Source organism: Protomyctophum parallelum (genome assembly GCF_964188405.1).
Source record: "Protomyctophum parallelum genome assembly, chromosome: 12".
Taxonomy (NCBI): Eukaryota; Metazoa; Chordata; class Actinopteri; order Myctophiformes; family Myctophidae; genus Protomyctophum; species Protomyctophum parallelum.
In genome coordinates, this window is record NC_139712.1 from 34,228,167 (window position 1) to 34,255,666 (window position 27,500).

Genomic DNA, 27,500 nt, shown 5'->3' on the forward strand with positions numbered 1-27,500 from the left:
TCAGCTCTGTCCAAAAGCCTACTGGAACACGAAGCACAGAGAGAGAGAGAGAGGGGAGGGAGGGAGGGAGGGAGGGAGGGAGGGAGAGGGAGAGAGAGAGAGAGAGAGAGAGAGAGAGAGAGAGAGAGAGAGAGAGAGAGGAGAGAGGGAGAGAGGGAGAGGGGGAGAGGGGGAGAGGGGGAGAGAGAGAGAGAGAGGGAGGGAGGGGTGGGGGTCTCTAGGAGATAGGAAAGGGTAGGGAACAAGAAACTGCAAGAGACTAGAGAAAGTATAAAGTCCCTTCGGGAGGAAACCTTTTATGACCAAAACTGGTTTCTTTTCGGAAAATGGAAATGTCGTGTTCCAGTTAATCCAATGTAGTTACAGTATTTTATTTAGTCACAAGATCTCGTTAATACTTTTAATTGTTTTAATATTTGTAAAACCCCACAGACACACTTTACCACTTTCACTATCAAAATACAAATGAAGAAAATAAATGATACACAGAAGTGGTGATATACCAGCTCCCCAGTGAGCTTGTACATTTCCACTGCTTTAGCGTAACACTTTTGTACGACAAATTAAAATAGGGCATTCATTTACAAAAAGTTATATATATTAATAAAAAGTTGTAATGTTTTTACTGGATGACAGTCACAGTGAACAGTATGAAAACATGACATCCCACCCACCCACATCCAATCAGCTAAAGTGGGTCATTGGAGAAGGTCACGAAGGAAACAGTCAAACACAAACGCTATTCAACACACATAGTCTGCACTCAAGACAAAGCATAAACAACCATCCATGGCAGTGGCTCCCAAATGTTTTAGCTCCAGACCCAAAAGAGAAATGTGATGTCTCTCCGGGACCATTAAGCTCACAGCAAGCAGTGTGCAAAAGACAGACACACACACACACACACACACACACACACACACACACACCACCCACTTCGAATATTATCAACCAATAAATACCAGTAGGTATCACTAGATACTGGTATCTACTATCTAGTGATACAGCTCCTGGGCTGGTTAAGACTGATATGAGGTTAGGGGACATCCGGGCTGGTTAAGATTGATATGAGGTTAGGGGACTTCTGGGCTGGTTAAGATTGATATGAGGTTAGGGGACTTCTGGGCTGGTTAAGACTGATATGAGGTTAGGGGACTTCTGGGCTGGTTAAGACTGATATGAGGTTAGGGGACTTCTGGGCTGGTTAAGACTGATATGAGGTTAGGGGACATCCGGGCTGGGTAAGACTGATATGAGGTTAGGGGACTTCTGGGCTGGTTAAGACTGAGGTTAGAGTTAGAGTTAGATTTAGGGTTATGGGTTAGTAATAGTCGGACAAAGCACGCCTGCTGACTCGATTGCATTCGACTGATAAGTAACCTACTGGTGCTTATCGCTTATCATTTACAAATTCGCTAGTGTGTGCCTGTGTGTGTGCGTGCGTGCGTGTGTGTGTGTGTGTGTGTGTGTAGCGAACACACACGCTCACTCACAGAGAATGTAGAACGTGTAGCTGACAGAGGCTATTCCATGATGTCTTCTAGATTCTGAGGAGAGAGGCCAAGATGTGTGTCCTGCTCAAAGAGCTTACCCACTCCAAGAAGAACTTGTCCGACTGTCAGACACAGGTGAGCTTTTTACCCTCTTTGTTCATTGCCTGAACCTTCTTCAGGCCTGAAGAGGGTCAGTAGACCGAAAGCTTGCTAAATAAATACATTGATTGTGCACAGATCTGAGTGTGCGGAGCTTCCCTTTATTTTTCTCATGTTCCCTTTTTGGCTCCAGCACCTCACTTGAGTTTTTTCAGTGGTTCTTTTTACATTTCTACAAGCTCTGTGAAATGTGCGATGCCTCATGGTACCTTTGATGTGTGTGGTTTGCAGATTAGTGACGGCTGCTTATGCTGTCAAAATACACTATTAACATTTACCTGTGTTGGATTTATTCAACAGATACGTATGCTTCATCAAGGTTCAAGGTTGAAATCATGAATGCAGGTGTCTCTGTGTGCCTAATTAGCACAGATGCGCTCAATCCTGTGTGTGCGTGTGCGTGCGTAGGTGGGAAGCAGAGATGAGTGCATCCTTCAGCTCCGAGGTGAGATCCAGTCATCTGAGCAGCAGCACCAGGTGACTCTGGAGAAGGAGGTGTGTCACTTTGTTCTATAGACCTTTGGCTGCAAGGTTCCGCCAGTAAACGTCACTTTCCTCCATAGAGGAATTCATTATTAGATTTGAAGAAACTTCACTAAAGCGCAACATTTTTGTAATGTCGACGTATCTGAATGGTGGAGCTCGACATGTTTCTGCCTCTCTCATCTCTTTCTGCATCTCTGTCTTTTCACTCTCACTCCGTCTGTCTGTCTGTCTGTCTCTCATCCCTCTGTCTCTCTCTCTCCTGTCTACTGTCTAGCTGTCTACCTCTCATCCCTCTGTCTCGCTTGGCTAGCTGTCTGTCTCACTCTCTCCTGTGAACTGTCTAGCTGTCTGCCTCTCATCCCTCTGTTGTCTCACTCTCTCCTGTCTACTGTCTAGCTGTTTGCCGTGGAGGCGGAGGTCAGACGCCTGAACCAGAAGGTCAGAGGTCAACAGGAAGAGGCGTGTCAACTGAGGGAGAAGGTCAGAGAGAGGGAGGGGCTAAGGGAGCAGGCGGAGAGTGAGAGACAGCAGATACACGACCAGCTCTGTATCGCTCAGCAACAGGTAATGGAATGGCTCCTTTTTGGTTGTTTTGTACTACAAGAACTACGGTTGCCAACTACCTGAATTTCGAATAACTAGAGCGGTGCCTAATAACTGTGCAGATATTAAAATGATGTCAGAAGTCGATGGGACAAACCCGTATTTAGGCATGCTCAAATATGGAGTCTGGCCTCTGCAGAGGCCTTGTGATGTCAGCTGTGGCCCGGGCAGAGGCCAACCGTGGGTCCGACCGACTCGACACTGGGCACTGCACTCCCTGTGGAGGTGTGGAACGTGTGTGTCGAATTTGAAGTAGGTGGGGCGAACGTTTCTTGAGTTACGTGGATTACAAACGTACAGACAGAGACTTGGTGCATTTATAGTTAGATTATTATTATTTTCTTCAAAATAAGGATGTTCCCAAAAAAAGAGACAGACAACTCATAAGTCTAGAGGGTTACATGGTTAAAGACCTGCGTTATAGTAGATGCAGGAACAAAGAATGCCCCTTTTCCTACTATAAATGTGCCACATCTCTGTCTGCGTGTGTGTGTGTGTGTGTGTGTGTGTGTGTGTGTGTGTGTGTGTGTGTGTACGGTTGTAATGCACGTAACTCGAGAACCGTTTTCCCCACCGACACACGCATTCCACACCCCCGCAGGGAGTGCAGTGCCCGTTATCGAGTCGGTCGGACCCATGGTTCTCCAGAACCACCACAAAAAGCTCTGATCAAGCTCTGCCAGTGGGCCTAATGAGCCAAAGTCCCCGATCACCTGTGCAATTTCCAGCCTCTGCCTCAGCCAATTGATTTCCATGGCAACCTCACACCTGCAAATTGATTACTTAACCACTCCACCTTTCACAGTCAGTTTGGACTCTTCAGACACAGGCAGACAGACAGATACAGAGATCTCCATGTGGGACACAGACAGATAGTTAAAACGGGTGTATGACAAGTTGACAAAGGGTATTATTAGGTTCCCAAGTTGCATCGTTCTCAAGTAGGTCGATGGCCGATGAAACTCAGAACATATACTTTCAAAAGTTTTCGGTAACACCTTACTTAAAATGTGGGTATATAATGCATTATAATCACTTTTATAATGCATTGTGATCAGCACTTATAATACTTCATAAACCAAGCTATACGTTTTTATTAACGCATGTTATGAATCCTTATAAGTGCACTATAAATGTGATAATGCATTATAGACCCAACCTTTAAGTAAAGTGTTACCAATTAAGTTTACTAAAATCACTGATGTGCCGCTCACCTTTAGTGCAAGTTTGGATCATGTGGGCAATGATCCCAAAATGTTCCCCATCTCCCCTCCAGGGGGCGTCCCAACTCAAGTCTATAACGCGACTGAACTCTAAGATAAATGTTCCCCATCTCCCCTCCAGGGGGCGTCCCAACTCAAGTCTATAAAGCGACTGAACTCTAAGATAAATGTTCCCCATCTCCCCTCCAGGGGGCGTCCCAGCTCAAGTCTATAACGCGACTGAACTCTAAGATAAATGTTCCCCATCTCCCCTCCAGGGGGCGTCCCAGCTCAAGTCTATAACGCGACTGAACTCTAAGATAAATGTTCCCCATCTCCCCTCCAGGGGGCGTCCCAGCTCAAGTCTATAACGCGACTGAACTCTAAGATAAATGTTCCCCATCTCCCCTCCAGGGGGCGTCCCAGCTCAAGTCTATAACGCGACTGAACTCTGACATGGAAGCCGCTAAAGATGGTCATAAGGTCGACGCCCAACGCTGGAGCCAGAGGAACTTCCTGCTTCACAGCCAATTGGAGCAGGCCAACTCTGAGCTCAGCCAATCACAGGCTAGGCTCAAGGAGCGGGAATCACAAGTGCATGAGCTCAAGGAGAGAGAGAGTCATGCCCTGATTGGTCAACAAGAGGCAGCAGAGAGGGTGAGGCGTGTTCGTGTGTGTGCGCGTGCGTGTGTGCGTTTGTGCGTGCGTGTGTGTGTGCGACTGCGTGTGTGTTAGATTCTATTTGAATCGCTGCAACTCATTAAAAATAATCAGTTGTCTTAATCTAATACATATAATCTAATACGAAATGTGAGTGGTCATGGTCACGGTCATGGTCACGCGCAGAAATCTGTCTGCCTCTTTCCAATATTTACTTTGGTTCTGTGAGTACATTTTAAGTACTGTAAGTACAAGTACGTTTATGCCAACACTTTTGTCATTTTATTCAAGTAAGAGTTGAATGAGTATTTTTGGAGGGTTTCGACTAGTATAACCACTTTTTTAAAATAATTTTTATTAATTAAGAAATCAGGGCAGTATATACAGTATATAGCAGATATGCAGCACTGGACACTGGAACACTTTGTTCTCTTAGACATCCATGGTTAATTGTTGTCAAACAAATACAACTACAAGTTAGTACTACACAACTATTAAATTTTTTGATTTTTGATTTTTATATTGAGCTATTGCTACTTTTACCAGTGGTGGAAAGTAAGTATTTGTATTTTACTTGAGTATTTCCAACTCCCAATACTTTTACTTCTACTTCACTACATTTTGGATCCAAATGTTTTAATCCACTACATTTATTTGAAAACTTTAGTTACTGGTTTTACATTTTGAATTCCGGACGTTTACTTGTAAAGTATTTCTATATTGCACTCTTGATGCTTTTACGTAAGTGAAACATTTGAGCCCTTTTTCCACCACTGACTTTTACTCAGTAAAGTACTTTGTCCACCACTGGCTAAACCCGCAGTCAACTTTCATACTCAGTAAAAACATTCAGAGTACTTCGTCCACCACTGACTTCTACTTAGTAAAAACATTCAGAGTACTTGGTCCACCACTGGCTAAACCCGCAGTCACCTTTCATACGGTCCCTTCAGCATGATGGCAGTTAGCAGACGTGACAACGTGACCCCAACGTTTGTCATGCTTTCACATCCAATTGGACCAAAACATGAAAGAGCCAAGACAGAGTGACAGATTTATGGGCAGAAAAAACAGAGAAGAATGTGGAGAAGAATGAAGCCATTAGCTTAATGCCTTAATTTCTCTGCAAGCGTTGGTCATCATGTGACGCCGGCGCAAATAGCTCACTGGAAGCAGTGCTCAGGTCTTTTACTTAATGCGTAATGCCACAATATAGAAACACTCTGCTACAAGTAAAGGGCCTTTATTACAAATTACAGTATAATAAAGGTTTTCAGATAATTATAGCCTTGTAAAAAGTACAATATTTCCCCTCTGAGATGTACTGTAGTATACAAAAAGTACCTCAAATAAAAGTACAGTTTACTCTCCACCCACGCGGCAGGCTAAATGGGGTTGGTCAGGTCGGCGAGGTGTTTTGCCATCATATTATTTAATGAGAAATGTTTGGCTTCCCTGAAGCAACAAGCTCCTGATTATATATGGTCACAAGAACACCGCGGTTGTGTCCATTAAACCTCTTTATGAGGTGCTTTCATCTCGCCGCCGACACGAAACACGGTGGCAGTATAGCTCATAGGAAGTATTGAGTTCATAGCAGTCGGTGTCTAGTGTGTGTGTGTGCGTGTGTGCGTGCGTGTGTTTATAAAAGAGATATGAATCGAATGGGTTTCAGATCTGAGCCAACTCTCCTGAGGAGACGTGTCTGAAGCAATGGGGTCTCCGACTCTCCATACATAAAAATCACACCCGTGTGAAGTGAGGGGCGATCTTGTCATCGTACAAATGTACGTCATATTTGGCGGTGGGGACAAGATTTACGTCATAGAGTTATGATGACGTCTCCTGTACTTTTACAATGGTTCTCAAAGCAGGGAGGCCCAGAGGTTTCCAGGGGGTCCCCAGCCAATTGATTGATAGTTAGGACTTAGTTCGCAACCACAATGGACCCTTGTCCACTTTGTTCCATTTGTACTCTCTCAGAGTTCTGGGGCTCTGTGGTCTAATGCAGACCAAAGTGGGGGTCCTTTTTGTCTCTCAGAGTTCTGGGGCTCTGTGGTCTAATGCAGACCAAAGTGGGGGTCCTTTTTGTCTCTCAGAGTTCTGGGGCTCTGTGGTCTAATGCAGACCAAAGTGGGGGTCCTTTTTGTCTCTCAGAGTTCTGGGGCTCTGTGGTCTAATGCAGACCAAAGTGGGGGTCCTTTTTGTCTCTCAGAGTTCTGGGGCTCTGTGGTCTAATGCATACCAAAGTGGGGGTCCTTTTTGTCTCTCAGAGTTATGGGGGTCTGTGGTCTAATGCATACCAAAGTGTGGGTCCTTTATGCTTTGTCACTGTGACTATTCTCATGTCAGTCCCTGAACAGTGTTTGTGCCAAGTGAAGATTGTCAGATTGTCGTCATCTGACACAAGTCATAGTGTCCTCATTTAAAGCTTCACACAATGTGACAGAACACTAATTCAACTACCTTGTTTCTTTCTATTTCATTGCATGACAGTATGTAATGAACATTTGATTTAATTTGATCTGATTACCTTATGTCTCGTGTGTGTGTGTGTGTGTGTGTGTGTGTGTGTGTGTGTGTGTGTGTGTGGGGGGGGGGGGGGGGGGGGGGATTGGAATCCGGATTGGAATCCGGTTTCAGCTTCACCCAGCTGATGGCTGCTCAGAGGATTATGATGAGCTATGAGGGGGGCAGTTAGGGGTTAAGTGTCATTTGTTGGGGGAGCAGAAGGCTGTTTTGAGACCAAAGGGTCGCTGGGTCGTACCATTTAGGAAACATCAGATGGAGAAAGTGTGGTGCTTCAATGGAACAGGATCTGAATGTCCTGCGTGGGATGAGGAGAGTGTGGAAATCTGACATGGGCGAAGACCTCGAGATGCGGCTGCTCCTTATTGCTACAGTGAAGTCAGTACTGATAAATGTAATGCACAGGGCCGAGACCTGGACACTGCTCCTTATTGCTACAGTGAAGTCAGTGCTGCTAAATGTAATGCATGGGGCCGAGACCTGGACACTGCTCCTTATTGCTACAGTGAAGTCAGTGCTGCTAAATGTAATGCATGGGGCCGAGACCTGGACACTGCTCCTTATTGCTACAGTGAAGTCAGTGCTGCTAAATGTAATGCATGGGGCCGAGACCTGGACACTGCTCCTTATTGCTACAGTGAAGTCAGTGCTGCTAAATGTAATGCATGGGGCCGAGACCTGGACACTGCTCCTTATTGCTACAGTGAGCGAGGGGAGTTGCACCACTCAGTTCACACGGGTAAGATTTGTTTTTTAGTTAGTTATTTAGTTAGTTTTAGCTGACTATAATAACCCTACAGTTACAGTATATGTTGTGGTAATGTGAGTCGTAGGCTATGCAGCAGCACTGTGCTAATGCTGCATCACGTGCGCTGCATATCCAGCATATTACGGCTCTACAGTAACCTCTGTCATTAGGCGACGGAGGAGCCAGGAAGTGAAAGCAAAGTTAATCCCGGCGTTACACCGCAGAGCCTCCGACAGTAGCTCACCTTTGCAGAGGAGGAGAGGGGGTTCAGAGCGTATAAGCCTAGTCTAACGCTCTGCTGGGGTTTATCCTCGTTAATCCCGTCCTAATCTGGATCAGAACGCCAGGGTTTACACCTTAATGACAGCCGACTAGTTGGAGGTTTCAACAGTTCCAGCGCTCCTCCGGTTTTAACCAGGGATTAGCCGGGTCCGTCCAAGACTAATGCCGGATGGATGGATGGAGGCGTAGCTGACTAGGGAGATGTGTGAGTATAAATGTAAAGACACTGGGGCTGAGAGATGAAGCGAGGGGAGGAGAGGATTGAACAGTGCCATGTGAAGCAATCAAACGGATGTGAGCGTGCATGTTTTACCCACAGAATGCACCCTTCTTCAGTTAACACTCCTACGTCAACGATATTCTATGAGACACATACGAAGACAATAATTACAGCCACTTCTTTGCACCACCTGTGATGTGACAATAAAGCTGATTCTTTCAGGAAAGTAAAGAGGCCCGAAAGCAGGACTCGAGGCAGGCACGATAAAAAATATTTAATAACCAAATGGCACAGATAAACGCAGCTAGGCAAGTTTACTACTTTAGATGGCTAACTGCCTGCCTATAGCCTGAGATCAATACCATTTTCGGTTCTGATCCAGTCAGGAGCAGAAATAAATGTCATGTTGTAGTCACTGGTTGTAGTCCGGGCCATCGGAACCAATGGCTGGAACCGGGTTTCCGGCATCACCCAAAATAATCAATCAAGAGCATCATAATTTTAGGGCCTACCCAATAAAACCCTTGATGCGGCGTAGTTTATCTTATAGGAATAGTTTGTTCGGTATTTACATCTTCTATTCCAACTCGTAGCAACTGCCGAGACTAAACTAGTAGTTATACTCAGTTATATTCAGCATTAAAATGGAGATTGGAGGAACCAAAACAAAGTTTTTTTTCCTTTTTTCAGTAGCTGAGTATACCAGGAATGAATGCAAGGTTAAACACATACTTAACAAAAAATAAAAAATAAAGACAGTCCAAGGGCTGAGGAGCGGACCGTGACAGAATCTGATTCTACAGGTATTTTGGGGCGCAAATTTCTTGGATATATTAAGTTTATGAAATGGATCAGCGATGGCTTTTCTGTACTAGCGCAAAACTGTGTTCAACTATCAGTGCCGGGAACTGCGGCATGAAAAATAATATCAGTTCTTCAAGCTTCCGAGCCACAAAACCTATGCTTCCCAACACACTCACCTGATCTATTCCCTTCCCCTATACCAACATAGTATCCATGCAGGCATGCAATATCGGATTCGATTTGAAGTATATTAAACTTGGCTTGTGGGTGGACAGTGGGTGCATGGGTGCCACAAACATACAGTACCCTCTCTGATCAGTGCTACTATATTTTCAGGCCCTGATGCAGAAACATTTCTTTTCATATATTTTATGTACAAGCAGCTATTTTGAATACAGTACACGCACAAGGCTGCCCTTGTGGGTCATACTCTTTTGGGAAATAGCAGATCTACAAGCTCACAACATTTCACGTTGTGAAACTAAAATAGGGTTTGTTGATGTACTGTATGCTTTGTTATTATACATTGAAATCAAGTCAATTGTAACTACTGTAGTTTTAAAATAATTACAGTGGAGTAAAAGTAAAATATTTACCTCTGACATGGAGTGGAGTAGAAGTATAAAGTATGAGATATATAAATATACAAGTAACGTAAAAGTAGCGTAGCATTTTTTACTACAGTTGAGTGTTAGTACAGCTTGAGTAAATGTACTCTCCACCACTGCCAGGTAGAGCGTCAGAATGCCGCCCAGCGAGCGCAGCATCAGGCGGAGACGGCGGCCATCTTTAAGCAGAAGTATAGCGTTGCCATGGAGAAGGTGCAGCAGGTTCAAGGTCAGCTGGTCAGCCTGGAGGAGGAGCTACGCTATTCACAGCAACAGGTACTCCACATCTTTACACAACTTTACATAGCGCTGGAAAAGGTAAGCAAATGTTTTACTTAAGTAAAAGTATCAATACTGCAATGTATACTCTGTTACTAGTAAATGGCCGGAATTCAACATTTACTTGAGTAAATGTACAAAAGTATTGGTTTAAAAATGTACTTAAGAAGTACAAAAACTACTCCTTATGCAGAATATCCCATTTCAAGTTTTCAAATATAATAATAACTAGAAAATTTGCAATTTAAAAAAATCGCAGTGTGGTTGCCGCAGTGGCTTACATATGCCCCTCCCACTAATATTGACAGCCAATTACAATGTCGCGTCACCCCTGTGATCATGCGTAAGTAATTCGGAGGGGATTTAACCCCCAAAATTCATGTTTTTGCGACAAACGGTTACATTTGTCGCATTTGCAGCGCCCCCTATGGATGGAAATCCATTATTTTAGAACTTGGTTGATTGTACCACCCCGGACATCTGATTCAAATTTGGGATGGATTGGACATTCCGTTCGTGATTTGCGGCATTTTATGTAAAATGGGCCCCTCCCACTAACATCGGACGACGATTGCGGCCGAACGATACGCACTATCGAAGTTCCGCCGTTCGAGTTTTCATCGGAAAGGTCCAGAGATCACGTGTACAGATTTTTGTGAGATTTGGAGAAAATACATTTTGCGAAAAGCAAAAAGTGTGTTTTGGACAAAATTCAAAATGGCCGAAAATCTATCATGGCGGAAATGGGCGTGGCCTATATGGGGAGATGCGTCATGACCCAAAAAATTTATTTTGATTTTACGACCTACGGTTCAAGAGTTATAAGCCAAAACGTAAAGTTATAGCGCCACCATGAGGCCGACCGATAAAATTATAAACTTATAGGTTCAATAATTTTAGTGATAAGTATGAATTTTTCCTCCAAGTTTTGTAACTATAGTGATTACAGTCTCCGAGAAAAAAAATACTTGAGTGTGAATTTTTGCATTTTCCCATTCATGTCAATGGGAAATTTTAATTCACTAATAAATTCATATCAATTAAACTATACAACAATTCTCTTAGCAAAACACAAGCACACGATTCCCGGTCAATTTGACATATGGCTCAAGTGCGTACAGTCAAAACTGTGGGACAAGTAGTGCGGCAAACTTTGTCTTACTCCAGGTAAATAATAATACGGAAAGTGTTACAGTTACTAGTCTGGTTGCCCTTTGGGCAACCAGACTAATAATATAACAATCTTTTGAAAGTAGCAGATCTACAAGCTATTTTCAAGTATTTTTAAGTGGTTTTCTAATAATAATCAAAATGTACGAGCTTGTAGATCAGCTATTTTCAAGTATTTTTAAGTGATTTTGAAATAATAATCAAAATTTACAATGTAACTCGTTTATTTTAAAATAAAATAGTGAAGTAAAAATATTTGGATCCCAGATGTAGTGCAGTAGAAGTTAAAATATTGGAAATTGGAAATACTCCAGTATAGTAGGCCTACAAATACCTCAAAAGTGTACTTACCGTAAGTACAGTACTTAAATAAATGTACTTTCCACCACTGAGTTTACATAGCGGACATAGTCAATGAGGTCGCAACAACCCTGCTATAAAGACTTTAATGTGTTCTTTATTTTCTTCAACCCACCATGCTACGTCGACTGACAGCTGAAAGAGTCCCAGGAAGCAACGCGCTCGGCACTGGCGGAGCTAGCCAAGGAGGAGGGGCGGTACCTGGAGAAGGTCGGCCAATGGGAGACCTCCGAGGAGGCCCTGGAACAGCTGACGGACGAGCTGCAGGCCAATCAGAATCTCCTGACAGAGAGTCGGGAGAGAGTGAGCCAGTGTGAGCGCGCCATGGCCACGCTGCAGGAGCAAGTGGACACACTCAAACAGCAGGTCTCATACACACATTATTATTATCATTATTATACGCATATTGACTTAGTTTGTACCTTATGTAATTGTGGTATGAGAAAATGACGCTGCACAGAAACTGTCTGAAAATTGTAAAAGCCACTTTTCACTCGGGAAATGGCCGCCTGAACCATAACCCACCCACATCAAGAGTTGAATTATGTTTTACTATCTCATGTTTACTATCGCATCCATGCGGTTGCTCGCATGGATACGAGCGAGTACGTGGGTGTAGTGCCACTCCCTGTGTCAAAAGCCCTTGATTCCTTTACCTCGGAACTGTCACAGATAACATTAGTTCATTCACTGTGTGTCATTTTACTGTAGTAAAAATCATTTTGAAACGTCTTAACGAATCCATTCGTCGTGGGATGCCGTTGAAGGTCATGACCGCAGGCTTTAGGAAGTTTCAATGAATGTGCCTCAGAGCTATGAACGTCTAAGTGTGCCCAGATCTGCAGCATACTGTCAGTACTGTACAAGTACAGTACTGTTCTCTCTCTGTGTGTGTGTGTGTGTGTGTGTGTGTGTGTGTGTGTGTGTGTGTGTGTGTGTGTGTGTGTGTGTGTGTGTGTGTGTGTGTGTGTGTGTGTGTGTGTGTGTTTGCGTGCGTGCGTGTGTGTGCGCGTACATACATGCATGTGTTTGTATTTGGGTGTGAGATAAAATGCCTGTAGGAATGTGTTCACATGATTCATGCATGAAAGTGTGTGTGTGTGTGTGTGTGTGTGTGTGTGTGTGTGTGTGTGTGTGTGTGTGTGTGTGTGTGTGTGTGTGATTGTATGCACAATGGAGAGGAACTATACAACAAGCGTGCCTCTGTGTCAATGCATGCTGGCACACACACACACGCACTTACAGTATGTGCGTCACATAATCTTTTCTCCTCTTCTTCTTTTCTGTTTTATATTTACAACGTCTGGAAACAAATGAATCATCTTTATTACGGGTAGAAATTTAATTTGGATGAACTTAACTGCTGCCGCCAAGGTCAGCCGGGCGGAATGTCATTTTAATCCAATCAACTTTAATCTGTTGGTTATAAAGGAGTTAGGCCGTTGAAGAATGGCCGTATCTCAGGCCCTTTATTACATTGGCTAATGACTTTGATTGTGAGGCGCCTATCAAGAGGTTAGGAGTTCTCTCTGCAGCGAGCCTCGTCGTCCTGCTAATTCTCTACCTCCCTGCAGCCCACCCTGCATCACTAAAGGCACCATCCATCCAGTGTAGCCAGAAACAAGCGCTCAGGTCTACGAAAACTAGCCCAAAAGGGTTAACGATTAATAATATAGCATCAAAATCAGTTTTACCATTTTGACCTGAGATCAGATTCTAAAAATGTCTTGTCCTGACAGTTTTCTGAAAAAGCTATGTTTCTATGTCAGTCGTTCTTCGATTTTTCAAAAATAGCAGACCTACAAGCGTGTAGCGTGCCACTCGGTGGCGCGCTATGAGCTTGTAGATCTGCTATATTTCAATAGCTAAAGCATAACATAATGCTAACACCAAAAGGGGTTCCCGCCCCAAAATGGGTTAAACCTGTACATCAGCTATATACAGCTGATCTACAAACTCTTGGACAAAATAAAATTGATTGGGAGTCTTTGACATGAAAGTGGTTGATAAAAACTGGTTCAAGTGACATTAGCAAGCAAGCCCAACTAAGCAACTGCCATTATTTACAAGCAAAACTTTACAGAAATACAAGCCCAAAATCGCTTATAATGAGCAAACATATTTGGCAACACTGCATCCATCCCCTCTGGCAACCCCCAAACTGTTGGAGCCAAGGTTATATCATTGTTAAAGGCAGGGTAACAGATAACTGTTTATGTTATAATTTGGTGTTCCCATAAAGTATATATATGTTTTAGAAATGTTGGAAAAAGGTGTTTGAAGAGGAAGCCCACCCTGTTCCTTACACAGAAACACAGTGGACAATAAGGTCTAACAGACAAGTACCATCACTGAGCCAAGCATAAAATATTGACCTTTCATAATTAAGTTTTATTCAACCATGCACGGTACATGGACATACAGTTTTCACGTACAATGCGTGCTGCGGACTAGCTCACAACAGGTTGTAGATTGGCTATTTTCACAATTTTGTCACAGAATAGGGTTTAAAATAGACACTGTTTGCCATAGTATTGTATACTGTATAACCTTCCCTAAAGCCCAGGACAAAACTCCACATCCCAGACACTTTTTGATTTTATTTAGCACAGTATAGAGCAATGTATTAACCCATTTTGCATGGGCGGGAACCCCTTTTGGTGTTTTAAACATTGTGTTATAATTTAGCTATTGAAAAATAGCAGATCTACAAGCTCATAGCGCGTGGCGCGCTATGAGCTTGAAAAATCGTGAAAAGATTTATTTCAGAAAACTGGAGGATTTAGAAGGTTTCTTTTTTCATTTTGAGGTCAGGCCTCATGGGTTAAAGCACGCAAAAAAAGTAAAGTGCCAGGAGGAGGCAAGAAGCCCTGAGGCTTATATACAAGGCCTCTACCTATATAAGACACAATAAAGACATTGGAACAAGATATACATAATTTCCAAAAAGACATGATTGCAGTATATTAAAAATATATATAACATCTACAACATGATTCAAAATACTTGGTAGTCTGACTCTAAGACATGATTAGAGACGAGAAGAGAATACAAACTATATGATAATTAATTAATTTGGTCAATCAGAACAACTTTCTCCCTCCCGGCTCCCCAAATGTGGAACAGACTTCCCAATGCAGTTGGAACTGCAGACTCACTCCCAAGTTTCCGCCGTAATCTGAAGACTTACCTCCTCAAAATCCACTCAGCACTTGACCTAGATATGACAACCGTTCTGACATACCTTGGTTATTTGTTCTCATGTTTTTGTTACTTACAGTAGGCTTTTTTTGTCTTGGTCACAATGTTAAACATTTAAATTAGATAGCATGTTATTTAGATCGATGCCAGGTTAATTGTTTACTGTGATATAGTTTATTGAGGCACTCTGAATTTGATTGGTGTTTACCTTGCTTATTGTACAGTAAGTCGCTCTTAAGAGCTAAATGCCCGAATTGGAAATTGTATATAATAACCGGCTAAATGCCAAAAATGGGACGCTTCACTAACATTCAATCATCAAAGTTAGCTGTGTTGTGTACAGTAGGAGCGCTTTGTCTCTCCATTGTAATGCAACAATTGATGGAAAATCAGTAAACAGACACTTTTCTACGATAATGCATTTAGCAAACGGCACATTAAAGTTGTCACATGTAGTAAAACCAAATGAGTCATCATTTGTTTAAACACTGTGAAGTACAAATAATGCACTCCTTGTTATTTTGAGACGGCCGGCTATTGAATTGTTACGCTTCACCGTTGATTAAATTAAGGACTTAGATGTGTTGATGGCTGTTGTAAATAATATTATAAACATGCCCTGTTGAATTACACAATTCATATGTCCTGTTGAACCGAGTGGTTTTAAAAGGGCTTTGGACTTTTGAAGGACCTGTCTAACCCCGGCCGAAATAAATCTTCTTCCTCTTTCATCTTTCGTGTGTGTGTGTGTGTGTGTGTGTGTGTGTGTGTGTGTGTGTGTGTGTGTGTGTGTGTGTGTGTGTGTGTGTGTGTGTGTGTGTGTGTGTGTGTGTGTGTGTGTGTGTGTGTGTGTGTGTGTGTGTGTGTGTGTGTGTGTGTGCGTGCGTGCGTGCGTGCGTGCGCGTGTGCGTGTGCGTGTGCATCCTTAGAAGCAGCTGTTTCAGAGTGACCTCTTGCTGTACCAACAGTGTCATTCTCACTCTGATGAGGAGTATCTCAGTCTACTGAGACACAGAAAGCAACTGCAGAAGGTATAGAGTTGCAGTAACCAAACATACTTTATTCACCTCAACAGTAGGGTTAATTAATTAATAGGTAATTAGTAGGGCGGTTAATCCAAAGTAGTTAGATGTGTGTACAAATATCTTGCCTGTGTGTGTTTCAGGGCTGCACAGAGCAAGCAGAGTGCATGGCGGAGTGTGAGAGAACAGTTCTTCAGCTGAAGACAGACCTCGAGCGACAGTAAAGTTTCCTTTTCTCTGTCTCAACCTTTAACATAATTTCTCATCTAAAATATTATACAGCATTCAAACAGTAGTCTTTAAATTCCCTCAGTTAATAGGTTTGGGGTTTGCAATCGATTTTTATGACACTTATAAACAATACTCTTTTTCTTTTTTATATCAAACTATAACATCAGAGGTACACAATGAGGCGTTTCTTGCTGATATTCTTGGATAGATAAACTACAATTTATTTACATTTTTGAAGTTTTTCTGAAAACTAATTATGAGAAGTATGGCTTCCAAGTTTTGACATTGATACATTGTGTCAGCTCCAAATATATCTATCTAAAATGAATGTATGCATTAAAATCAATTATTCATATACTTGTCCAGTGTCGGCTTTCCACACTCTTTTTCCCCTCTACACATTTTCTTTGCTGAAAATAAGCTGACTAATCTCTAGCCATTCCCCCTGTCCCGGAAACCACTGCATTTGTCTACCTGGCGCTAAAGGTTGTTTATGCTGGAGGCAGGCTATTGTGGTCTGAGTAGCTGACCGCAAGACTAAGGGAAGGAAGACATCATTGTGTCCATACAGAAGTCAGTCTATAAAGTAGAGCCCGACCGGCGTATCGGTCTAGCCCATATATTGGCCATTATTTGACATTTTTGGATGACATCGGAAAGGCCTAGCTGTGATTATGCAGCTGATGTGTCACAATCATTATAGGTGGACGTTTTAAAAATGTTTAAAAAACAGCTGATTTACAATTGTTTTACCTGTAGAGCACTTTGGTCTAATACAGTTGTTTCAAGCGTGCTTCATGAATATATATATATATATATATATATATATTTATTTATTTTCGTCTGAAGGTCTCAGGAGAAGGAGGGTCTGGAGCGGAGTCTGGCCGCCTCCCACCATGCGCACCTGACCAATCACAGCCAGCTGGAGCAGGAAGTGACGCGACTCAAACAAGAAGCCACACGCTTAGAAATGCAGCTGGGCGACGCCCACAAGACCAGCAGCCAGAGAGAGCGGGTGCGGTCCCTACACACACACACACACGCACGCACACATCCTCGCACGCACTCACACAATCTCTAGGCGCACCTGTATTCATAGAGAAAATATCTGATCTACAAGCTCGCAAGGTTTATTTTTAATTTTTTCTCTTTCTTTTAGAATTATTTTTCAAATAAAAATAAATAAATTGATGCCCAATAGAACAGAATTGGCCTCTACTGGAAACACACAAGTATTGATACCTTTGTACACTTTTTGTGTAGTTGTAAACAATATGTCGATAATAATGTGTGGTTGTCACTGTATTTGTCTCACAGTTCACCAGTTTTAGGAACAACTAAAACTAACTAAAATCATGTCCATAGTTTTTGTCTTGAATGAATGAAAATAATCCATTTGAAATAGGGCTGTGCTTTTGTCATTTGTCTTGTAGTGGAGTGAAAGTCATATGTATAAAATATAACTTCTCTCACATACGCACATACAGTACAATACCTGTACACGGCTGTCCCACGCCCGCCTGGCAGAAAAAGATTGGCTCACCATTAATTACAGCACCAAAACGGTGCCAAGGCTGGCACAATTGACTCCAATTAAGAGCTCAATGGAACTCTAAATATTCAAATTAGTCAAAGAGATGACGGTACCCTGGCAGAGTGCCAACGTAGCTGGCAGTCAAACGCACATCACTGGTGGGCGTGCGCGTGTGTAAGAGCGTGTGTGTGTGTGTGCACTCGTTTGTCTCTTAGCATATTAATTGATGTGCCCCCTGGCACCAACGGACACATGTTACTTATGTCATAAGCACCAAGATCATCCGCATGCTCGCACACATACGCCCACACAGACGGACACACACACACATACACAGGCACATACGCACATGTTTGTATTACTATACTTGTGAGGACATCAATATTTTAAGTCTGATTTATTTATTTATTTTTTAGCCTATTTTTTTCTTCATTAAGAGTAGCGATAACGCTGGAAATGGCTAATCTACAAGCACACAAGGCGTTGCTTGCTTGTAGATCGGCTATATTTTCAACATATGGCACTGGCAAGCAACTATGTAAAAATGTCTGCATAACTCCAACACTAAAGGTGGTTGCACACTTGACGCTTTTTCAGATTTTTAGCAACGTTTTTCCGTCGGTTTTCCGTTAAGGTGCAACCACCTTAACTGCTAAACCTAATTTAAAATGTGTTTTCTCTCATGACGACATGTCTACTTCTCAAATTCTACTAGACTTTCAGGGACGTTTGATTGATTGATAATTGTCTCCACCAGGCCAAGGCATGGGGGGAGAGTATGTTTTGCACTCCGTCCGTCCGTCCGTGTGTGTGTCCGTGAGCAGCTAATCTCCGGCACCGTTAACCCGGTCGATGGCAAATTTTGCACACACACTCCCTGGATGCCAACGATGAACCTCTGCCCCAAAATTTCCAGAACGGCCTGTTATAGCGCCACCAGGAGGCCGCTTTGTGCAAAACAAGTTTTTGCACAGTACACCTACAGATTTTGTCCAAACATCGCGCAAATTGGTACACAGTCTCTCTAGTTTACTTTTGTTGCCCTTTTATCCAACCACCAGATGAAGGCAAGCTGCAATGTCCTACATTCCTATCCTGGTGGAGACCTGTGCCCAGAAAGGCACTTTTTCTATTAGTATTTACAATTGTAAAAAAATTACTGTAGTATTGACAAAAAGCACACAATAGTCAAAAGGATAAACACAGGAAAACTGGCACGCTTAATTCCGTTGTGGTTCTTTGATTGTGACAGGAGAAACACAGGGTGGGTATCTGGGGAAAACTACAATAAGATTATAAAACAATGAACTGTTGCACATGTCAAATACAATGATACATTCCAGTTACATTTGTAAGATTCATTTTTCTGATACAATAATGTAATCAACAAAAATGGAATAACATGTGTATCGGATCAACTTGGGATTTGGCCCTCACAAGTATAGTACAGTAATACAAGTACACACACGCACACACACACACACACACACACACACAATCTCTCTCTGTCTCTCGCTGTCACGTTGTGTCCATGTCATTGTGCCACTCTTCCCGGAGGAATTACTCCTAATGAGTGCGTGTCATGTAAGGACACATGTACAATAACGCACATGTACATCAAGGGCATGCATTATGTATATTATGCATAATTAGTCCCGGAACGTTATGCATATATGCATAATTACACTAGTGGTTAGTACTCGACATGAATACTGGATCATGTGCGCAGTGTTGCACTCGTATATGAGTATATCTAATGACATTCTTTCCAGCAGCATTAGACTGTGGTGGACTGTAACGAAGTGCATTTACTTGAGTATCTGTACTAATGACTTTCACTCCACTACAAAAGACAAATCTTGTACTTTTGACTTCGCTACATTTCTAGGAAGGGCAAAACTAAAACTTGAAGCCTATTTTTCTTTTTCAATTGTACCGTAATGAAAATAGCAGATCCACTAGCTCACAAGGGAAGCATTAGTAACTGGACCTGAACTATATACCGTAGGCGTGATGCGCACGTTTTCACATACTGCAGTGTCACAAGTACAACCGTGTAAATACACCTGCAGCTCATAAAGGTTATGGTTGGTATGTTTGGTTTACTTATAATTCCTATTGACTTTTCAGATTGCTTGCTCTTTGAAGAATCTCAATTAAATGGACTCATTATGAACCACATTAATCCTGGCATCCCAATTTTGGGCATGTCATTATAGGCAACCATAATTAGCTACAGCTGTCTTTTCCCCGCTTTGACACGTGTGTGAAAAGTAAGGATGCGCCAATATATCGGACCTTATTATCGGTATCAGCAATATCTATCTTAAAAATGTGAAAATATGAAAATCAAAATAATATATCGGTTTTACCCAATATTTTATTTAATTATATGTTTTAATGTGAAGCATTGGTTACATACAGTACGCAATGGTCAGTTCAGATCAAGAATTATGTACACACCACCACCACAAGGCTTAAAGGGACACTTCACCCCTTTTGCAACCAGATCTTATTTTAATGATTTTTAGGACACAAGAAACACCTGGGGTTTTTGTGTGTGCAATATGTGTTTTTAGATATTTTAGTCATGACGCCATGTTCATGACCAAAATCTGTCATGAAAACGTGGTCTCACTTCCTTCCTGGACTACAAGTCACACCTCCACGAAGCCTCTCCCCTCTCCACAAGGCGGGGAAGTGCACCAAAGCATAATGCCCTAGTCAAACCCACAGACTTCATTATTGTTCTGGCCCTAGGGTGCAAATTTCAAATTGTGCTCCTGTTATCTATACCACCAATACTATTAACACCCCAATCGCCCAGGACAAAGTTCACCGTCCTTTCAATTAGTAACACCCAGCGCCCAGGACAAAGTTTTATCAAAAAGTGGCGGAGGTTATTAATATCAAAGCCGAGGAGCGCCTGAGCGTCATCGAAAATGTTCCCCCCCTGTTTTGCTGACGAGACCGAAAATCTTAAAACGTTAATAACTCTTGATCTAAATCATCCAGTCGAATTCTAAGAAAATAATCCCACCGCGGTTCTGTCGCTAGTCGCGATAGATTTAATCATACAGTACCTCCCGTTGTCAATCGGCTCTAGAGTGTTTTGGCTACATTTAGCTGCTACAGCCACATCCAGGATAACATCCGGTCCGTCGGTAAAAGTGCTCTGCTACTATAAATCGCCGGGTGCTATGATTTAATGGATTAAATAACCCCGGGCAATCGGAGTGACTGCAGTTTGTTCCAGCGGTGAAATGTCCCTATAATGTCCACTCTGGCCCCCCCGTCCCGCTCAGGTGCTCCAGATGCGTGACGCTCTCCTCCGGCGGTCGGACGAGGACCTGCAGGAGGCCAGGCGGGAGGCTGAGGTGCAGAGGGAGGCGGTCCGGAGCCTGGAGGAGGAGGTGCAGAAGGAGGTGCGACAGAGGAGGAGTGTTGTCACAAAGAGCCACGAGCTGAGGAGTCACTGCACACAGCTGAGCCTGCAGCTGCAGCAGCTACGCAGACAGCACACACACACAGGTACAGTCACTGCACACAGCTGAGCCTGCAGCTGCAGCAGCTACGCAGACAGCACACACACAGGTACAGTCACTGCACACAGCTGAGCCTGCAGCTGCAGCAGCTACGCAGACAGCACACACACACACGGGTAGCATGCTAAGTTGCTAACTAAGCAGTCAACACACACAGGTAGCATGCTAAGTTGCTAACTAAGCAGTCAACACACACAGGTAGCAAACTAACTACACACTCAGCACACGCACAGGTAGCAAACTAACTATGCAGTTAACACACACACGCACAGGTTGCAAACTAACTACGCAGTCAACACACAGTCACACACACACACGTACAGTACAGTACAGTACAGTACAGTACAGTACAGTACAGTACCACTCAGTTCAGACGGGTCTGATTTCTTTTTTTGTCGGAAGAGTGTAAGAGCGTAAGAGTAGCTGATATACTCACAGCGCGTCGCACAACCTCTTTTCAGATCTTGGGAGTCTTTGAAATGCAAAGTTTGAGAACCACTCACTGTGCCAGGTGACATCACATACTGTACAGTAGTGTACAGTAGCTTTGTCACGCTGCAGGCAAATCCCATTTGCCTGCCTGACGTGTGATTTATAGCCAATTGCTTGTCTAAATTAGCCTTCAGTTTCCAAGTGTCTGTACTAACACGCATCTTCAGAAATATGATTTGAATTGAATTGCATTTCCAACCACACCTAGGAATGTGCTCCAAATCTGATTAGCAGAAATCAGCTATCATGTGGTTTTTATATGCTCGTCAGACTTGATCAAAACCAATCTGATTACAATCTGGAATTTTGGATAGGCCAACAATCAGATTTGGGGCTGCCGGTCTGAACACAAGCCTTATTTATTCACGACGGCGTTGAGAAAATAGCATAATGATCAATAAAAGTCAATAAACACATTAACATCACTGTTAACGAGGAACTGCCCGGTGAACCAAACGGCAGTCCTGCTGGGATTCCCCGGCGGTGTGGGGAGGGAGTTCATGTCAACCATCAAAGGTGCTTGTTTTCCTGTTTTATTTGGGCATCAAATAGGAGCCATAACCCAGTGACATTTCAGCTTATAGTGGCACTTTTGGTCTAGTTGGCACTCACACCGTCACGATAATTATTGTTTGATAAACTGAAAAGAAAAAAGAAAAAAAAGTTGAGTTGTCCTAGAGTTGAATTAGTTGGAATGTAACATTTAGAAGACAATGGCAAGTCGCCAACTCCCTGGGGCGGGTGGGAGAGGTGTGAAGATCATTAGAAGAGATGCAGGGAGAGAGTTGCCAATGGAATTGCACGAAAAACACGGTCATCTCATCTTGACCTTTCAGCCGTCAGAGTAGTAGGTGAGATGAGTGAAGTCATGCTAGTGTTAATCAGCCTCCTTGCCAATCTTTTTCTGCTGGTGTTGATTAAGTTTATGCTGATGCTAGAGTGTTGCATTCTGTGTGCTCAGATGTTGTATCAGTCCTAGAGTGTCAGCATTCAGTGCAAGCTTACAATATGCCTTTTTCTTGTATACGCGTGGCAATGAAAACTATGTTGCACCTGAACTTTAGTGCAGCGTTTCCCACCAGTAAAGTTCCACGGGCACACCGGACGTGTTTTCGGATGTTTAGCTGTGTTTTTTCGAAAAACGCGTCCAGTGTGCAACCACCTTAACCCTGTAACACCCAGATTAATTTCTACATGCAAAAAAGAGATTTCAACCTTTTTACTACTAGGACTTATCAGAGGAAATTATGTTAAAAAAATAGATTTTATGCACATTTTTAATAATTATTCAAATAATAATAATAAATTAATAATTTACATTTTGGGGATATCTTTCACAATAATAAATAAAACATGTTCTAGACATTCTAATGATCACAAAAAAACATATATTACAGTTATTTTACTTAATACTTTTATCAGGGTTAAAGGTCAAAGGTCATATGTTAAAAATGTCCAGAGACAAACGTAAACGAAAAAAGAACAGGAAAAAATATATGTTAATTAAGTAATGAATTAATATAAAAATGTTAGCGAGAAGCATCGTTGCAGGGCTCATACAGGGTTAAGCCCCTGTATGACCTGCCTTCTGTTGCAGAACCACGGCTGCTGCTGCCCAGCTCAATCACTGAGCACAAATTGGCCAATGGACGGACACATGGTGGTTGACCAGGGTGGTGATTTGGTTGGTGGCTCTTCTGCACACATACATACACACGCGTATGACAAGTTTTAACGTAATGGTGCATTGCTAGGGCTGTATGGTAATGATTGTGTGCGTGCGTGCGTGCGTGCGTGCGTGCGTGCGTGCGTGCGTACGTGTGCGGCTCATATGAGATGGTGGCCTTTGTAGTTGTGTGTCACTGCAAGAATGGTGGTAGTTTGGTCTCTCTGGGCACAGAAATGTCTCATTAAGAATTAACGTACACATCTATGGTCACGCTAGGCGCACACCTCAGACAGACACACGCATGCTCGCATGCACGCGTACACACATGCACGCACAGCCATTTCTTCAACTCCCACTGCTTTAATTAGCACATACACACTTACTCTCTGAGGTACAAATGCAGCAACACGCGCGCACACACACACACACACACACACACACACACACACACACACACACACACACACACACACACACACACACACACACACACACACACACACACACACACACAGAGACACAGAGACACACACAATCAGCTATTGTCCACAGAGAGATGTAGCCGGCCTCTCACAGTGGCTGGCTTGCTGGCTGAACATTGCTCATTAACAAGATAGAGACAGTGGAACAGCAGCACAGTGCCGCTCGGCCTTTTGTCTGTGATCAAAATGCACCTGAAGCTCACTCCGCGCAAAAGCCCACACATTATTCTGCTCCTTATACCTTCCGCTGTGCAAAGCCCATTGTAACGGAGAATAAAAATGGTTTATTATAACAAAGGGAACATTATTTACGCCGAATGCGAGTGGCGGCCTGCCTGAATAGACAAGGCTGCTGACCTTGGAATTATTGCAATGAACAAAAGTGCGCTTGTTGTTATTAACATTGCCGCGCTTGTTGTGTTGTGTTGAGTCGTGTAGAACTGTAGATATAAACAAAAGGAATGATGAAGTAGGGACTTTTTTAAATACTGTTGTATGTGTCTGAGAAGACTAGACTTCCAGCAGTCCTAAGTGGAATATTAGAACTGGTTAATATATGGGCATTCCCATATATTGGCTTAATATTGATGACATCAGGGATAGTGAGAGTGAGTGAGTGACTGACTGACTGACTGACTGACTGGAAATGCACATTTTCATAGTTAACTGGCACAATAATGGTTGAATTTCAATGCACTGATAGATACATAATAACCAACACGCTTTGCAGTTGTAAACGTGAGTGTGCACTCCATGGCCAAGCAGAGTGAGCTGAGTCCCTTCATGATAGGAGGAATATAGATGGAGAGGTGGGGGGGGGGGGGGGGGGGGGGCTCCAGGAGGTCACGAGGATGAGATTGAACGGCAGCTGGATTCAATCAGACAGAGAGAGACTGAGTGATTAAAAGAAGGAGAGGACACACTCTGACCCAAACTTTGCGTGTGACTGAAACTGTGTCACACATCTTGACAGCATACTGTACATTCACTGTCTGTGAGTGTATCAGACTTCTAGCTTGAGTGCGTGCGTGCGTGCATGCGTGTGTGTGTGTGTGTGTGTGTGTGCGTGCGTTAAAGAACTTCTGGCTCCCAAACTGACATATACGACCATTCAGACATACCTTGGTCAGTTTGTTCTCATATTTTGCAAGGCTTTTACACACCTACAGGCGACAGGTGCGGAGGAGAGGGTAAGGTGCCCGACAATGAAAAAGAATACACACCAGCACACTGTCTACAAATGCAGTGAAACAACTTTAATAAGGAAGCCTGATGAAGGCTGCATAGGCCGAAACATTGCCTGTTTCCCTATTAAACTGCAACACTGGGTGTTTGTTCTTTTCATTGACCACAATGTTAACATTTTTATGTCATTCAGAGTAGACAGATGATAGGTTCATTGTTCACCTGGTATCCTATTGTATCAATGTACACTACAGCTTATTATTGTTTTGACAGTATATTGTTTAGACTGATGCTAGGTTCTTGGTCTGCCTGCATGTGATCCTAGTAGTGTAATATGGAACCTCACTGTCTCTCTGCCTTTGATGTATGTGTTTAGCACTTTGAGAGGCCTAGAGGCCAGTAGCAGCAGCAGTAGCAGCAGCAGAAGTAGTAGTAGTATTATTATTAGTATTATTAGTATTACCTTACTTATTGTAAGTCCTCTGAGAAGAAAAAGGGAAACGTGACATTTGCAGATGGCAGGGTGCCCAAAATGGATTGATTCCTCATGAATTGGCTAATAATTAATCCATTCATTAGATGCAGTTTTGCGACAGATGATCCGATAATTGATTTTGAGCTATTCAAAATAAAAATGTTTCTGTCTGACCGAGATGGAGACATTTTGAACGACAGATTTGATTACATTTCCAAGCAATGAAGGAGAAAAGAAAGAAAAAAACGACTTGTAACTTTGATCCTAATGCAAAATGAATGTTATGCTGGGTGACAATAAATGGAATAACAGTATAAACAAAACGTCATAATCTGATTACCACACTTCCAGCAAAGCAGAAATGTGATATTACCACCTCTCTGTGCTGCTGACGTGCATCTGCCTAAATATGATGGAATCATCACTGTGTGTGTGTGTGTGTGTGTGTGTGTGTGTGTGTGTGTGTGTGTGTGTGTGTGTGTGTGTGTGTGTGTGTGTGTGTGTGTGTGTGTGTGTGTGTGTGTGTGTGTGTGTGTGTGGTGTGTGTGCGCGCACGCACGCGAGAGTGTTTATTATCTCACACGTACGTATGTGTGTGTTTACATGAGTGCTTGTGTACTGTATGTTTACATTTGTGTGTGTTAGTCGCTACCCGCCCACACACTTGCACACACATACACGTGCACGTCGCACACTCACTCACACACATGCACGCACTCACACACATGCACTCTCTCCTCCAATTCACCTCTATTACTAGCTATAATCCTATTTCACACCCTATCGATCCCCAAAACTGTTGTAGACCGGAACCAGCGGCAAAACAGCCTCTCCCTCATTCTCACCCACCATGCTTTTCTTTATTACACAAAGAGGCCCCCTTTGTCTCTGAGCAAAAACCCAAGCCGAAAATATGAATTATAAATGTATGGCTAATAAAAGAGGAGAGGAAAGAGATGCAGAGAGGGAGAGAGGGAGGGAGGGAGAGAGAAAGGTAGTGAAGGAGAGGAGAGAAGAAGGCATGGTTAAACATCAGAGAAAATGACTCCTTTACAAGAGTCTATTGATCAGTTTCTATCAAAGGGGGATGTCTGACATGAGATTACCTGGCAGTTTGAGCATTAGGTGCCGTGTGTTATAGCCCGCGGCCCTTGTACCAATGCCAGAGGATTGTAAATAAAGCAGAGAGAGAGAGAGAGAGAGAGAGAGAGCAAGAGGGGGGCGGAGGGAGTGTTGGGGTTTACGCCAGTGTGCGAGTTTTGTGTGTGTGTGTGTGTGTGTGTGTGTGTTCGTGTTCGTGTTCGTGTCTGTGGATGTTTCTGCTTCGTTTCTTCTGCTGCTCTTTGGTGTGTGTGTGTGTGTGTGTGTGTGTGTGTGTGTGTGTGTGTGTTTGTGCACCTTGGCTTAAACCCAGAAGCAGTGTTGCAAGCCGGTGAAACTTCAGAAAGAGAACTAGGAGGAGAGTGTTGGCCCCCCATCCCTCCCGGGACCACCTCCACCCCGCTGCCAATCCCTGCAACAAAGCCATAGGAAGCCCTTATGAAGCTTCTATGAGGGGCGGGAAGGGCCCAGCCTAGCAGCCTATAGCCCTAACCACTGATTCAGGGTTAGCCACGTTCTCATCTCCCCTCATGTTAAAGGTTAGCCAGGAGAGCAGGCTAATCTGACCGCAGATCTGCCATCACGCACTGATGTCCTACACGACAGGCTTTGAAGCTCATATGAAGGGACTGAGATAGAGAGAGTGAGAGAGAGAAGTTGAAATTGAGATGGAGAGAGTGAGAGAGAGAGTGGTCGACAAAGTACTTAACTCCAGTACTTGAGTATAGATACTCCCATTCAAATATTATTCAACTACTAAGTTGCTCTGACTGACACATTTGCACTTGCATCTAGACCGATCTGAGATTGTGGACTATTGTGGACTTCGCTGAGAGAACATGTCATACAGAGGATGAGGAAAACAGAGACGAAAGACAAAGAGACATGTCGAGGAATTCAGAATCTGAATCAACTAATACACATACGCATGATACATCTGGTACAGCATGTAGGCCTACA

The 27,500-nt window shown here is 43.1% G+C and overlaps 1 protein-coding gene across 1 annotated transcript in view; it reads left to right on the forward strand.

The window, feature by feature from the left end:
- pmfbp1 (polyamine modulated factor 1 binding protein 1) overlaps positions 1-27,500 on the forward strand; it is a 137,856-nt gene that overhangs the window by 72,564 nt on the left and 37,792 nt on the right. Inside the window, exons 7-16 of the mRNA XM_083777761.1 lie at positions 1,545-1,628; positions 2,061-2,147; positions 2,535-2,702; positions 4,358-4,600; positions 9,918-10,070; positions 11,739-11,969; positions 15,734-15,835; positions 15,970-16,046; positions 16,907-17,072; positions 20,897-21,122. Of these exons, the coding sequence (XP_083633887.1) occupies positions 1,545-1,628; positions 2,061-2,147; positions 2,535-2,702; positions 4,358-4,600; positions 9,918-10,070; positions 11,739-11,969; positions 15,734-15,835; positions 15,970-16,046; positions 16,907-17,072; positions 20,897-21,122 (1,537 nt within the window). The remainder of the gene's footprint in view (positions 1-1,544; positions 1,629-2,060; positions 2,148-2,534; positions 2,703-4,357; positions 4,601-9,917; positions 10,071-11,738; positions 11,970-15,733; positions 15,836-15,969; positions 16,047-16,906; positions 17,073-20,896; positions 21,123-27,500) is intronic.